This window comes from Fukomys damarensis, unplaced genomic scaffold (genome assembly GCF_012274545.1).
Source record: "Fukomys damarensis isolate Sample0158 unplaced genomic scaffold, DMR_v1.0_HiC HiC_scaffold_10, whole genome shotgun sequence".
Taxonomy (NCBI): domain Eukaryota; kingdom Metazoa; phylum Chordata; class Mammalia; order Rodentia; family Bathyergidae; genus Fukomys; species Fukomys damarensis.
This window is the reverse complement of record NW_022900922.1, coordinates 32,301,855-32,318,388: the sequence shown is the minus strand read 5'-3', so window position 1 is coordinate 32,318,388 and position 16,534 is coordinate 32,301,855. Positions and strand designations below refer to the sequence as shown.

Here is a 16,534-nt window from a genome sequence, read left to right as displayed (position 1 = left end):
AGCTAAGTATTTTCCAGAATTCAGGAAAGGCACTATTTGAATACTAATTTAGGACAATAAAAAGCTTAAACATCTTTTAGCATAACATTTCATTGTAGAACACTAAAGATAAAAATCTTAAACATGACTTGGGAGAGAATTAACAGATTAGTTACAAAGGAGTCCCGATCACACTGACAGCTGTCATTTCAGAAGTAAAAAGAGAAGACAGGCGGCGGGATAATACTAAATACTGAGAGAGTGCAGCTGTCAATGTTGAACTGTAGACCCAGCCAACTTTCAAGGATAGTAAAATGGTAAACCTGTAGGGTATGTCTAAACACCGACTATATAATATAACTATGGTTGGAGTTAAACCAAGAAAGAACTAAAATTCTAGACAATAATTATTTATAAGTTGAGGGGACAAATATGAGACTTTGTTCGGTAAAGATATTAACTTGAGATATGCAAATCATGTTTCCTGGTAAGCTCTAAAAGATAAAAACTGAGTGTTTAACTTCTAACCTAGGAGAAGAAAAGTAAATGAAAAAACACAACAAAAGTCAATCCAAAAGAAATCAAGGACTAGAACTACAAAAAGAAAAAAAAAGAAAGAAAAACATAGAAAAGTTGGTATAAAAAACACAAAACAGGATGCATAAATTCTAATGTATTAGTAATTTCAATAAATGTATGAGTAAATAGATTAAAAATCTATTTGAAACAATCAGAAAAAAATCTAGTTATGGTTTTAAAGAGATACATACAAAACATAATAGAAAGGTCCAACAAAAGGATAAAAACTATACATTACATAAATACTAACCAGCAGGTGTGATCTATATTTTAAAACCCTTAGATTTAGAGCAATATAAAATGAAGTAAAACTATCATTACAAATATAGCATATCACTATAAATGTTAGTCAGTTCTAAAATGATTCTAAACATGTATGCACCTAATAACAAAGCCTCAAAAAATATTTTTTAAAGGACAGAATTATAGGGATGTTAACAAATCACTAGAAAAGGAAATTCTAACAAATTTTAGAATCTGAAAGATGAAGTAAAAGGAAAAAATAGTAAAACAGAACTTAACCAATACAAATGATGAGCTAAGTCAATGGACAAGCAACAATGAGAAAATATTCAGACTTTTCAAGCACTCATGGAACACAAAAATTGACCATATTCTAGATTATGAAGCAAATCTCAACAAATTTCAAATGACCAGTCTTATATATACCTATTCTCTGAATACAGTTCAATTAAAGAATTTTTAAATCTATATTAGAAAATGAAAGAAAAAAAAACACACACAAGGCAAAAAATAAATTTAAAAAATACTTTGAAATATTTTTATAGTACTTTAAAATTACAAAATATTTCATTTCATCAGTATAATAATCCTATGAGCTACACAAGATGCACAGTATCTGTTCTAGATAGCAGAAATGTAAATTTTGTAACTATTAAAATTAATTTTTATATAATATATATAACAAAGTGATTTGGAAACTACAAAGCAAAAGTGAACATGTTCAGCAGTAAAAACAGCAAAAGGGAGGTAAATGGACCCTTTTAGAAGGTATATGAATTCTAACAATCTAACAAAGTTACAAAGAAAGAATTGAACATTTTAATATTTAAGGCTTAAAAAACCCTCAACTTTACTTTGGTCTGGGAAGCCCCTGGACACTCATGGTGTGATGGTAATTAATGGCATTCCAAAATGGTCCTATAATACAAAGGGAATTTTCATTTAAGGCTCCCCTCCTTTTTCATGCATGGGATATTTTTGGAAGTATTTTTTTCCACCCACTGAAAGAGAATTAAGAAAATTCCAACATGCTTTAGTGTCAGCAAGTGCTCTTTTCGTCCAGGTACCAGAGGATGATTGATGAACCTGTCAAGGCTACAGTAGCAGACAGAGAAAGTTGGCAGAAGTTCAGTGTTATTCAAAGAAATCTCAAATACTTATTTCATCTCTTCTATTAACTTTAATCACAGTTTCAACATGCAGCCAAGAATGAAGCTTTGACAGTAAGCCATAAATTCACACAGGCAAGCATTGTCAATTTTCTGCAGTTGCAATGCTGAGATAACACAAGAACTGGGACATTTTCTTTCTTATGCCTTCTTTTACTGAAGAGCAATAAAAACATTAGATTTACCCACACCACAAATTAATTTGCCATAAATCTCTTGAAATTATTGCACTTACTTTCTCTTGGTTTATGGCGAAGAAAAAAAATCAACTTAGTTTTTCCATTAGATTGCTAAATGCAGATTTTAAAAGATCACAGTGATGACAGAATTGGTATGCGTTTCATCAAAATACACCTGCTTATGAGCACAGACGTTAACACTAAAAAGAATTTACATTTAATATGGGTCATGTGCCATGTGGATGAACACTTCTGGTTCATTCGGAGCCAAAATCTTTATATGGCTCCAGAGAGACTCCTTGACAGATTTTGCTGATCACTCATATAACACCTGAAACATGTATAGACATTATTTATGTTATACACTTACCCACAGCAAAATAGGTACAAAAATGAGGTAAACAGCATCAGCAAGAGTATAGTTCTTAAAAAGGCTGAAAGTCAAAATATATTTTTGGTAAACTTTGTGTCCTAAGCACATTTTTGAAAATATCAAGGACTGGAAGGCCACAAATCCTAACACGCATGTTAACACGCAGGGAAATGCATGGAATTACAAAATCTGTAACCCCTCCTAACAGGTGATTCACAGTCTACCGTGGCCATCTTTGGATAGTGGAGACAATGTTTGACTCTTACCCCTCTCAAGTGTGATCTCTTCTCCAAGGCCGGCTGTTTGTTGACATTACTCATGGAATAATATTTCACACATTCTTATCTCTCTTGTAGCCAGGGAGGCTATGACAGCAGCTATTCTACCTGTCTTTTAAGCCACAATAATACACTAATAATAATCCTGCAGAAGAATGAATTAGTCTGTACTGACAGTTCTTTGAGCTAAACAGTAGGAAAGAAAACCAATTCTGATGAACGAAGAGTAAACTGAGCCCGTTTTTCCTTCTACATTTCTGATTCACACGATCACCTACAGGCACTTAAACGGGAATGACACAGCGTTCTCCTTCCACTGAACATCCTGTCAGCTTCAGGAGAAGTCGCTTCCTCTGACATAGAGTGCCACTGAATATATTGCTGAGCTCGAAGCAGAGGCTAAGTGGTTGGTGGAAGTATTTGGGCGGAAGTCAGTGTTTTCTTGTTTGTCTGTCACTGTTGTGGTTCAGTTCTTAAAAGGTTGAGAACTTTGCGAGGTCCTTCTCCATCTTGGTATAGTGCTCCTTGAGCCTTGCCATAGCTGTCTGGTGCTCTGCGTCCACTTCAGCCCGTCTGTGGGGCTGTTCTTTCATGAAAGCCTCCCACTGGAGCTGATGTTGCTTCTCACTAGCTACTAAATGGTCATTATACATCTGAGAAAAGGAAATGTGAAAGTCACACAACATCTTCCAGACTATTTCTATGTGTAGAAGAGACAAACATAACTTTGTCTCTCTATAGTTGGTCACTATAAAACCAACTGGTTTTTATAGTCATAATGACAAAACTGCATTATAGCTTTAATGTTCAAGAAACAGGACATAATAGAAACATTTAAAACTTTTTTTTTTTTTTAACTATGGGAAGAAAATGTTCAAGTGAGAAGGGGAACAAGGGAGGGGGAGAGAGGGAAGGAAAGAAAGAAAAGACAAGGAAAAAATGGAAAACAAAAATTTTGTAAACAAGGAGGGGAAGAGGAGTTTTAGGGAGGGGAATGGAATGGGAAAAAAAAAGAAGCAAGACATAGCATGTACAGGTACAAATTCCCTATGATGAATGTTATCATTATGTATATCTAAATGTACCAATAAAACTCAGAAAAAAAAACCCAAAAAAACTCTTCTTACTATAACACAAATTCTCACATTTTTGAAAAATGTATCTTTAAATGACTAAAGTTCAATGTTTAAACTTCTATTTTTGCTCAGATTCCATTTAACTACATATTTTTTATCGTTAAAGAATATAAGCTAGAAGAATCACTATTATAAGAAATTAAAGTGTCTGTCTTACATAAAATATTTGTAGATGTATTTGAAAAAAATCATAGATTGTCACTGGAAGAGAACTCATAAAATCTCTTTTGGCTCACTTCCAGTTCTTAAAGCAAATCAAAGCCTAAAACATCTGCCTCAAATACCCTAGTTCTTGAGATGGTCCCTTACACTTCCATATATGGAAGTGAAGATGTGTTTCTGTGGAGCACCACAAGATGACAGGTGAAATACTATATAAAAAACATACATTATCTTCCCCTAAGGTATAATTTCAATTATTATCTTGGAACACACACAGTAAAAAGCTAAGTATGAAAAGTTAACTTTGTAACTGTTGTTTGTATTGTACATCCAGGTCGTTAGAAGACTAAGTCCTACTAAATACATAACAGAATCTGGGGTACATGCAAACCCTAAGAACCTATGAAATACTTAAATTCACTATGCATGCCTGCTCGGGAATGATTAATGCCAGGGCTCTAATGGAAAAGGGAAACTTGGTACTAGACTGGTAACTCAGATGCTCGCTGCCAGGAGAACAGCTACATACTGGGGAAGAGATGGGAATGCGGTCCTTACTGTCCCCCTTGCTCCACATCCTCTGTGCCCTGGATCACAACAACAAGCTGCTGGCAAAGGCTAGATGACCCAACTGCTCTAGGCATTCACAACCCTGCTAGTTGCTCTCTATGGTTTACTTTTACAAACCCCTCTCAAAAGGTTACACTGTTCTCATTTACAAGAAATCAAGGCCTAAGGACACTTTTTTCCTTCTCCATTGCTACACATCTGTTAGCTGGGCTGTGAATTCACATGTAGGTCTTTCCAGCTTCTGCATTTATTTATTTGCCTGCCTGCCTGCCTGTCTGTCTATGGTACCAGGGATTGAACCAAATTCCCAGCCCTTTAGAAAATTGTTTTGTTTGGTTTTTGTGACAGGGTCTTGCTAAGTTGCCCAGGCTGAGGTTGAACTTGTGATCCTCCCAGAGGGCTGAGCTTACAAGTATGCACTACTCACACCCAGCTAACTTTATTTTTTAATAAACACAGAAAACATTAAATATGTGTGATCAGATGTTAAGTTTTTCATTTTTTTTAACCAAAAAGTTGTCATTGACTAATCTGACCTTTTGATCTGGTCGATAAAACAACAGCCTGGGTTTCCCTGCTCACCAGGCAGGACTTTCCTAGTGCAGCTTTGTGGAGAAAATGCAAATTTGGGAGGCACACAAACCTCACTTTAAATTCCAGCTCACTGACTTCCTGCTATAAGACACTAAGCAAGTTTAACTAAAATGAGGAAAACAGTACTTTATATTCATAAATAATACTCATACATATCAAGTTCCTAGCTCAGTGCCTTAACAAAAGGCAATTACTATTACATAAATCATAAGTAAAACATATAGAAAGAGATCATTTTTAACCCCACCAGTTACATTTTTGTTCTTTAATTTTAATAATTTAATTTTAGCAAAGAGTTTTTTTTAATTTGTTTTTTTTGAGACAGGGTCTCACTATATGTAGTTGAGACTGACGTGGAACTCACTATGTAGCCCAGGCTGGTCTCAAACTCACAGCAATCTTCCTGCCTCAGCCTCCTGAGTGCTGGGATCACAGGTGTGCGCCACCACACCCAGCTTAGCAACAAGTTTTTTTTTTTTTCTTTTTTGGTACTGGGGATCGAACTCGGGTCCTTGTGCTTGCAAGGCAGGCCACCAAACCGCTGAGCTAAATCCCCAGCCCCAGCAACAAGTTTTTATATTAACTCAATGCAAATAAATAAAAGTAACTGTCTCCCCAACTTTCATCCTTAGTTCATTTATCCTTGATGCATACGCTACTATTTGACTATTAGAAAAAGCTTTAAGTAAGATACTGTCAACAGTCAGTATTTCTATTTTGGAACTGTAAGATAGTATGACTCAAGATACGCACATTCAAATAGTTTTCACATTAAGCATATCACTTCTTGGCCTCAAAGTCCAAGTGACAGTAAGTTGAAGCCGACAACTTCCAAATTCATAAGAAAATTTAGTCTTGCTTTCTTATCAAGAGGTTTTTCTGGGTGTGGGGGAGATGGGGGTCTCACCATGTGGTTCAGGTTAGCCTTGAACTCACTATGTAGCATAGGATGCCTTTGAACGTGAAGCAATCTTTCTGCCTCTGCCTCCCGAGTGTTGGGATTATAGGCATGCATTACCATATCAAGAGGTTCTTAAGGGCACTTCTCTTTTTTTTTTCCTCCCATCTTTAATAATAATAATAATCGCTATGCATTATGACAATTTGTAAAGAAAAAAACAAGGGAAGTTGACAATACATTCATGTACTGATAATGCAATACTCTTCCTATACAAATAAAATTTAGCTACCTGTAATTAAAATCGACTTGAAATACAGTTGAGAACTATGTGGTAAGATCTTTAAGCTAAAACAACAAACAATACCACAAAATTCACTCACAAGTAATGCAGTTTTCAGAAGATTCTGAACCTATCTGGCCTATATTACATATAATTCTAACTGATTAGCTGGGTTTTCAATTAGAAAAAGAAAACGCTGGTAAATGAGATGGGAAGAAATGAATGACAGCCTTTGGCTCCTTATGAACAGACAGATATATACTTAAAATACAGCATCTGGGAGCATTTGGCATAGAAACACAGTTCTTTCCCTCCCTCTTTCCACCCCTCTCCCTGTCTATCTCAGTCTCAGAAACATCAATCACCATGTCTGTATAATATCTGATGTTTTCAACAACATACAATTCATACAATTAACTTATGATAGTTAATAAATTTTAAAAAAACATAGAATAATATGGAATGTCTTAAAAGATTTCCATCCAAAGTAATTAAAATTATAAAAGCATTGTGTTTAAAGAAGATAAAGACTTCAGCTCTGTGGTAAACTTAACTATGTGTAATACTTGGTGGTTTCTCAAAAACTTAAAACTTAGAATTACCATATGATCTTGTAATTCTACTTTGGGGGTATCTACCCAAAAGAATTGAAAGCAGAGACTTGAATGGATGTGTGTTATAGCTATGCTCACAGCAGCATTACTCACAACAGCCAGAGGCTGAAGCAACCCAAGTACCCACAGACGGGTGACTCCATACCCAAAAAGCAGTATATACAGACAAACAGACAACTAGTCAGCCTCAACAATAACACAATTCTGCCACAATGCTATAGCATTGATGGCCTTGGAAAACATTATGTTAGAGGAATAAGCCAGTCACAAAGACAAATATTAATTTAATTTATATAAGGTACCTACAACAGTCAAATTCATAGAGAAAGTAGAATAGCAGTCACCAGGTAGGGGATTGAAAAAGGGACGGGGAGGTCAGTATTTAAAGAGTACAGCCTCTCATCAGTTTTGCAAGGTGAAACTTTTCTATAGAGATGGTGGTGATGGTTGCACAACAATGTCAGTGTACCTAAAGCCTCTGCAATGCACATTTAAAAACAGCTAAGTAAGGGGTGGGGCTGGAGGGTGTGGGTTAGTGGTATGTGGTTTGCCTAGAATGTATGAAGCCCTGAGTTTTATCCTCAGCACCAAAAACAGAACAAGTCTAAAGTAAACTTTATGTTATATGTAAAATTACACATATTTTACCACAATAAAAAAACTTTTAAATCAATTTCAGAGGGTTCTGCTTAAATGAAATTAATTGTACTCAAGTGAATATTTATTTTCTAAGAAAAACTTAGATAATGCTGACTTTAAAACAATGAAGAAAAATAATGAAGAGAAAATTCATGAGCTACAACTGTGTAGCCAAAGTCATTAGCTATGATATTATCTTTTAGCAAAATGTGCAAATTACATTACAACAAAGAAATAGTAAGAATAGTTTTATATGGGGCCGGGGATTTAGCTTAGTGGTTCGGTAGCCTGCCTTGCAAGCGCAAGGACCTGAGTTCAATCCCTGGTACCCACCCCCAAAAAAAAGAATAGTTTTATATATATCTTCTAAGAGATAATTAAATAGAACCCAATCCTGAAGCTAAGCTGCACTCAGTACCTACTTTGTAAATGAACTCGGGAATACATAATAAAACATATTTTTGCTTGTATACTCATTCAGGGTGTGTGGGGGATGTCTTCCTCCCTAAGAGAATTTGGTTGTGAGGAAAGGAGGAAGGGTTGTTGGCAACTAATGGGTAGAGACCAAAGAAGCTGCTAAACCGACAACACACAGGACACCATCTACAACAAAGAATTATCTATTTGATCCAAAAGGTTAGCAGCACCAAGGTCAAGAAACCCTGGTCTAAGGGAAAATTCTAAATCATCCAACTAAGGTTGAGAAGATTTTGTGGAACATTTGTCAGTAACACACGTGTTAATTTTACATGTGCCTCACACAGGCAAGGGAAAAGCTAGTAAGCAGTATCGTAACAACCACTGGCAAAAACCTTTAAACAAAATAGCGTGTACTATTACACAACATTTTCAAACTCTATCACTATGTGATCTCACTGCTCTCCTGAAAGAATCATAAAGGAGCATAACTAAGTCTAACAAGTATACGTGGACATGAAATGGCAGCAGTCACATTTAGTTCACCATTGTCTCTAGCGTGGTTGAACGGGGCTTCAAAGCTTGATGCCTGCGCATGAACTAACTGAAGTTACTGACAGATATTATTAACCACCTCATCTCTCTGGACAGCACATTTTAAGAGTGAATTTTATAAGCTGAGCGTATTCTCATTTCACTACTCTTACTGCCAGCACCCAAATAAGGTGCTAGTGGTAGCTCTCAAGACATTTAAACAACTTGGAAACGCGCATTTATTGTTCTTTTGAATGTACTGTTAGATATCAATTGTGGGAAATGTGACTTAGATGAATGGCATTTATCAATTTACTTCCCACAGAATTCCACAAATTGTCTTGACATAAAAGAATTAATTAATGGCAACAGTCTGTTTTAGTTCATTACTACTCCCATCTTTCTTTGTTCTGGGAACCTTTCAAACACAAAAAATGTGGCCAACAGGATAACCGAAAGTAACAATAAGCATTAAGTCATAAAATACAAAGAGATCATTTTTGCTTTGTACATATTTACCAAGAAATTAAACTTTACCTTTATATCTATAACTATCACAAATACACATGTAGTCTAAAAACTCTGCTATATGAAAATTTCAGCAAAGAAATGGAAGTAAAATAAACCTTAAATATCCATACTTCAAATGGTCTGTTAATTATAAAAGCACTAAAAAAATAAAGGCTTAAGACTAAACATTTATTGTCCCAGTAAGAATGTAAAGAATTTTCACTGGGCTATGAAAATGCATCCCTTTAATAACGTTAAGCTGATTAATTTTATTAAACTACCTGTATCTTGAAAAAAAATCAGCATGGCTTCTTATAAATGTAGGTTTTATAGATTCAATACTAATTCTTGGTGAAAAACAATCAGTTTATTCTAAAATACTAATCTTTCCACAAAAATCAGTTTAATAATATTGTCAGACATAATGCAAAGAAGAAATCTACTTAATCAGATTAAAATATTCTTATTTCTGGAAGCCATTTGCTTTGAGATGGGGTCTTGCTGTTTGTCCCAGCTGGCCCTGAATGCTTGGGCTCCAGAGATCCTCCCACCTCAGTCTCACGAGTGCCACAAGTACCACTGTGCCTAGCAAAGCCATTTTTCTTTTTAAAAATGGGACTGTACCTTTTAATTTGGAAAATCATGGGGAGGCACCCCAAGTGCTTTACCCACTCTCTCAGCTCTATCTGTGGTGAGTAGCTGAATTTGAAACAAATGGGGAACAGGAAAAAAGTGCCACCTTGCAATTTGGACAATGACAGAGTTTGCCCAGCCACTTCACACAAACTTTAGAATGTGATTTACCCCATATACCTATCACCAAACAGACCGGTATTTATTTTACAGTTCAAGTGCTTGATGCTTAGGAGCTCGACCAAGACTATACAGCTAGCTAATATAGGGAACTGACCATCAGAAATAGAAGAAACCAGGGATTTTTTTTTTTTTAACCTAATCTGGTCTTTTCCCTACTATTGCTACAGTGTATATACCAAACGTGAAAATAGTTCAAAAATGGCAAAAAAAACCTATTCCAATTATAATTTTAGGTTCATTCTGCTCGAGAATGACAAGAATGACCATTTATCAGAATTATAACTGTTTTGATGATGTCTTAGGCCAATTAATATGTACATACATATTCCCCTGAATCTGTTTTAATTACACAACAATAAGAGAGGCAACATGAAAATGGAATGCTACTTTGAACTTTACAATCAGGATAGTTGGCAATGTTAAGATGAATAGCCAGTATTCCATCAAGTAGTTATGCTTTTTAAAAACAAATGTTCCTGGTGCCTCCAATAACTAATTCAAGATCCTCTATGATCATTTCCAAAAATATTCACAGATACTCCACTCACCAGTTCCATCTTTCTCACATCTTTTGTCTTTATACTACATTCCCTATAATGTTTTTCTTTCAATCATCTGGCAATTAAATTTCTACTTACCAATGGAGGTTAGGCTTGTATCCTATCATTTTTCTAACTAATAAATTATTCTTTTTGCCAAGATCACAGAAAGTTCTTTGTAACCTGATCACAGCTTGCTCTTCATCCTACATTATATCACTGTTGGTGGTTTAAGACTCCTAGACTTTTAGTTCCTTGAAAGTAGGAACAACCTTAAATTTAACAAATTATGTAAAAGCTTTTACCCCAGTGGCACCCAGTAAAAATAAGTCTGCTGTCCAGCCTGGCATGTCTGCCATCACAGCTGTCTTGGGCAACACAGCTGTCCTGATCATGATCTGCCATTTCAGCCATGAGCTCGGCAATGGTCCTGCTGCCTGGCCTGGTGTGCTGCATCCTGCTACCCTGGGGCTGCACTCCCATCTGTCTTAAATGTCAAGTCCTTTCAGTAATGCTTAAGTCACCAAATTGTTGAATTTTCCAATTTTTCAACATCTACAGTTGAGGATGTAGAAATTAGAACTCTGGAAAGATTCTTTCCATTATATATTTATACAGTGACAGATATGAACTTTTATTGCGAATTAACTAAAACATGTTCCAAAGAGATGGTGATAGTAACATTTGCTGATACAGGCTAAAAAGCATTATTTTCAGAGTGGCTTGGTGTTTTCAACATTTCTCAAATAATAAATGAATAAGTTACAAAAACACTTTTAAGTGAAAACAGCAAATTATCACAAGAACTTAAATTCTTATGCTGCTTTTCCACATCTGAGTTTAGTTAAGATATAATTCAAATAAGCAAAGCACTGCCCAACAAGTGATTCACATACTCCTATGACTATTCATTAAATAAGCCATCCACAGGCCTGAATGCTTCCTTTTCTAGAAGAAATATACATAATATAGTCTATGCTTCAGGCTCAAAGGAAAGATTTATATTTCCAATCTGGTGGGTATTTTTCTCTCCATGTAAAAGTCCTGTTTTCTCCTCCTCCATGAGACAAATACTACTTTCAGGGAAAAGATGGAAATATTGAAAGGAAAAAGGAGGCCTGCAATTTGAATTATAAAAATATTGATGGTTTGATCATGTGACCACACCTCCTCAGCACATCTTCAGTGAATTAGATGTTTTAAAATCTTTTAAAATTACAGTATAAAATAAACTCAGAATTTTCTGATCAAAAGCAACTGCTAACAATATCCAAATAAATGTTCAGCAGTTATATGCCCTGTTACCCAAATTATCTATTTTTACCTTTCTTCGTTCCTGTTCTCTCTGCTGGAGTCTACAGACAGAGTCATTTGCTGCTTGCACTAAAATAAAACAGAAAATGGGGTTTCAATCAGTACTCTGTTCAATATGAGACTCACTTGGATTCTTTTCAATCTTAAGAAACTATGCAAAAAACATTATTTTGGTGGTTGGTGGAGTGGCTACAGGGAAAGATTAGTTTGGTCAGTATGTTCAGGATGTTGTAATTAGAACCACCATCATTTCTGAGCTCTGAAATGCAAGCCAAAGGGCAAATAAGTACTAACTCCAATGATTAGTAATCGGAGGCAATCTCAGAATTCTCTATAGATAGATACCTGACTAATGTAATTTACATGATGTTCTGATTAAGCATGCCTTCCCACTGTCTCTGATTCATTAACATTCTCCCTCCCTTTTTTCCCCATTCGGACACTACTCTCCCAGGCACCAACTTCAGGCAATGGAGGCTGCTTCAACATCTTTCCACTATTCTTTCTGCCTTTCTGCACTCGTCTTCTAATTCTTCATGACTAGCACTAAAACATTCAACTCTCTCCAGACCATTTCCATTAGATCGTTCCCATTTCTTAAGAACCCAAACTGCTAGTACATATGGGGCCTCCCTAATCTGAAAATTCAAAATCCCAAATGCTCCAAAATGCAGAACCTTTTGAGTGCTGACATGACATACGTGGGAAATTCCACAACTCCTGTGGTATCTCAAGCAAAATTCTGGTGCACTAAACATACTGTCTAACATTATAGTATGTACCTTTCCATGTCCACTAGGTATATATGAAACATAAGTAAGTTTCATGTTTAGATTTAGGTACCAGCCCTAAGACATCTCATTTTATAATTGAAAATATTCCCAAATCCAAAAAACTCTGAAGTTCAAAACAGGCCTAGATGAAAGATTTCAGATAAGCATTACTCATGTCATAATTATTGCAGTTATTTATTGTTTACTATGTGCCAAGGCCTGTGCGAAGAACATTACATGCACTACCATTCTTAGTCTCACTTTCCTCTTAGAAGACACACTATCCTGTATACAAGTGACAAAACTGAGGCACAGAGGAGTGAAGTCGTCACTAAAAGTCACGTAACATAAATATGAGAAAAAGCATTTCAAAGTAGATCCTTTTAACTCTTAAGAATGTGGCCATTTATCCTCAACTCTCTATTCCCTCTTTTATTATTTCATCAGTGAAAGCTGTTTTAATTTTTCTGTTATTCAACTCTTTTCATTTACTAGATCTATTTTATTTTTGTTCACAAAAGTTCTCACTTTGCCCAAATAAAGCATTTAGTACTCAGCAGGCAGGCTGAGAGTTCACCTTGGTCAAATCTAGCTTGAGATTTAGTTGGGTGAATGGTGTCAGGCATGTTTTCTCACTCATTCATCCATCCAGCCATCAAATATTTATCAAGGATATGTATGCTATGTGCCAGGCACTGTTCTTGTTGCTTCAAATCTCAACACCTTAGTTCCCCACTTGTAAAATGAGTATGACAGCTAATAAGAGGACTTTAGGACTGTCATGATAAATGAGATAACATAGTATGCTTAAATATAAATGATCTAAATATTAATAAAACCACTAGATTAGTTCATCAAGAAATATTCTATTATACTATTTTTATTATTTTCCTCTAATTAAAATGTTTTACTACTTTCAAAAGCCCATTTGAAGGCAATAGCCTTCCTAAAGCTCTCCTGGTTTAGTTCTTTCCCTGTACGGATTCTCTCTTCTCCAAAATTCCCTCATCAGGTGTGTGAAGCCACTGCTTTATCTGGCATTTGCTTAAACTCGAGGTGATCTGATCAGTTTACAGTTAGGCCTCTCCACCCCACTCTCAGTCAGGCCCGACTAGGTCACAAGGTCCACAGCTGGGCAGGGACCATGATTTCTTTTTCAGGAAAATGTTAGGCCTTTCCCTCTGGGAAGGTGTAAAAGAGGAGAATTTTGTTTGCAAAAAGCTATGTTTTTATCAGTAACCACTACTTTTATTTATATCAAAGACGGACTAAAAATTAGGTTCCCAATCATTGTTTTTTCTAAAAGAAAAGATGAAAACAAAATGGGAGTTGATTAGATCTGCCTTTTTCAGTGGCATATTAGTATTACATCATCTTTCCCAAGTACTGGTTCTATCATTTCCTGGATTTTTTGCTTTTGTTTTTTTTTTCCTCCTTCCTGGCTCTGTGAACATAACTGAAAATTTTCTTTTGCTTCACCATTTTCAGATCATTCTGAATTTAACCTAAAAAAAAGTTAGAGCCCTAACTATGTTACCCATTTAGTCACTTGTTACATCCTTTAGATTTGGACAAAGGCATATTTTGTTTCTCAATGAGATTGTCCTTATATTTGGACAGAACATCCATTTTTAGAACGTTCAGTCCTTCTGAAGTAATTTACTTTTTAATCCTTTAGGTACAAATTAGAAAACGTTTGCTTTCTGAGTCTATAAAATTTGCTTTTCTAAAAATCTAAGAACACCACCTGATCAAAACAACCATTCTCTTCCTTTAACACCAGCAACTCCAAGAGGAAATGGTCCATTTCTCAAAAGCTTCCTATGAGGTTCACATTGCTTAACTGAGCATGAAGTGTTTTTCCTTGCTGTCTTAATGTTTTAGAAACTAAACTAACTTTAAGAAGTCACCAGAGAAAAGTGTTCCAAGGAAGCAGTGAGTGCAAAGGCCCTGAGGTATGCTTGGCACATCAGAGGAAGAGTAAGGAGGCCAGTACAGCTGGAATGAAGGGAAGGCCAAAGAAAATGGTAGGATATAAAGTCATAGTGAGGCCATCGAGTAGAGACACTTCCAAGCCATTATAAGGATTCTGGATTTTAATCTATACAAAATAAGGATATTCTGAATATCATAATGAGAAGTGAGTTACATGAAAGGATAATTCAGGCTCCTCTGTGAGGCACAGACCAGGGGAAGAAAGAGAAGAAGCAAAGAGAAGTTTTGAGGCTACCAGAATGAATAATCCGCATAAAAGATGACAGTGTTTTAAATCAGGGAGGTAGCACCTGGTGAGGTGTTAAGCATGGTGTAATTTTCATATTTTCAAATTTGAACCAAAATGATTTTAAGCGTGGCTCTGGACATGTAACACTGAGAAGCTCATTAGACATCTAAGTGGAGAGAGGAGGGAAGTGCAGAGATGTTCACCTGGCCACTCGGATAGAACAGGAGGAAAGCAGAAGTGAAAGGGAAGGGACGTTTGGTTGTGGACATGTTACACAGAGCGGCCAACAGAGCACCTGGGTGGACCAGGCAGTTGGATACTGAAGTCTGGAACTCAAGTGAGTGGTACAGCGTGGAAATACACACATGGCATTACTGACTGGCACAGAGATGATATTTAGAGCTCTCATTTTATATACGATCACCAAGCCAGTGAGTATAGACAGAAAAGCAGTACGGAACCATGCATAGGCACATCCGACGTTGAAAGTCAAGGCAGTAAGTGAGAAGTGAGAGCCTGTGTGGTATGAGGAAACACAAGCATGGTGTCCCAGAAGAGGCATGTATGGAAAGTGACATCAGGCGAACTTTGGAGTCAGACATAGGTGTATGTGATAGTTCTTCAAATTATTATGAGGGAGCCATCAGTGATAAGCCACTGTAAGTGTCAGTTTCTTAGACTATAATGTGGGAAGGATAATAAATATCTATTTATCGGGTTACGATAGTAAAATACAATATACAGGTGAAATTCTAACTAATAAAAGTGCTAAAAATAAGTGTTTTAGAGATATTAAAGATTTCTAGTAAAGTGGCAGAATGAAGCAAAATCTTAGTTCTCTAAATACCTTGCAAAATAAATAAAATGTTATATAAAGGTAAAAATGTATCACTTAGTAAACAGGAAAAGAATCATAACTGTGTAATATAAACTTTGAAAAGGAGTGGCCAAGAAAAGAAATACAGATCCTAGTAAGGAACTGAGACTCCAGCCAGCACTACACAACCCATCCACCAAAAGCCAGACTTAGAAAGACAGGCTGACAAAACTCTTAGAATTTTAATATACTGTAATTTGTAGAAAAACAGAGGACAGAGGGAGGGGACAAAGGAAAATAGAGATGAGAGGGGACAAAGTAGCTATTCTGAAAGAAAACTAATAAAATTCTCCTTATGTCCTTTGCCATACAAAATAACAATGAGTTTAATAAAAAGATCAGATGTAATGCTAAAATACAAAATGAAATAAAAAGTAAGATTTCAGAGCTAACGAAGTAAATTGAGAATTATTACAGATGCCATAAATAAACCATAAATAAAAGAAAGGAATTGAATAACCTAAGACTGAACACTTGGCAGTCACAACTGCAGTGTAGAAGCAAACCCTAGGCCCTCAGAGTTAAGCTCGCCAATGGGCGGGTGGGCAGGAGTGGCAGGGGTTCTGGAGCTGGCCGAGGCCCGCAGGAGAGGCAGTCAGCGACACTCCCAACCACAAAGCAACACAAGAGAACGTGACCACTCCTTTGGAAAGATTTCAGTAATCATTTTCCTTAGAATATTTTAGTAACTACTGCCCTTTAGAGTAAAAAACACTTGTTTTAAGTACTGCCTTCTGTCTTAAGTTTGTGTCCTGTCAAATACAAGTGAACGATTAATATTTTAACCTTAATTAATGTTATGATCCCATTCTACCTCTCACACCCTAAACTGTC

At 36.0% G+C, this 16,534-nt stretch overlaps 2 protein-coding genes across 3 annotated transcripts in view; both read right to left on the bottom strand.

Moving 5' to 3' along the window:
• Txndc5 (thioredoxin domain containing 5) overlaps window positions 1-16,534 on the bottom strand; it is a 117,587-nt gene that overhangs the window by 98,490 nt on the left and 2,563 nt on the right. Inside the window, exon 2 of the mRNA XM_019207323.1 lies at window positions 11,837-11,895. Within this exon, the coding sequence (XP_019062868.1) occupies window positions 11,837-11,883 (47 nt within the window). The 5' untranslated portion in view covers window positions 11,884-11,895. The remainder of the gene's footprint in view (window positions 1-11,836; window positions 11,896-16,534) is intronic.
• Window positions 1,502-16,534, bottom strand: part of Bloc1s5 (biogenesis of lysosomal organelles complex 1 subunit 5) — a 34,222-nt gene continuing 19,189 nt past the window's right edge. The window contains exons 4-5 of one of the 2 annotated variants that reach the window (XM_010622828.3): window positions 11,837-11,895; window positions 1,502-3,453 (exon numbers count right to left, since the gene is read on the bottom strand). In XM_010622828.3, coding sequence (XP_010621130.1) covers window positions 3,274-3,453; window positions 11,837-11,895 — 239 coding nt within the window. In that variant the 3' untranslated portion in view covers window positions 1,502-3,273. The remainder of the gene's footprint in view (window positions 3,454-11,836; window positions 11,896-16,534) is intronic. The other variant, XM_010622826.3, reaches the window with a different exon arrangement.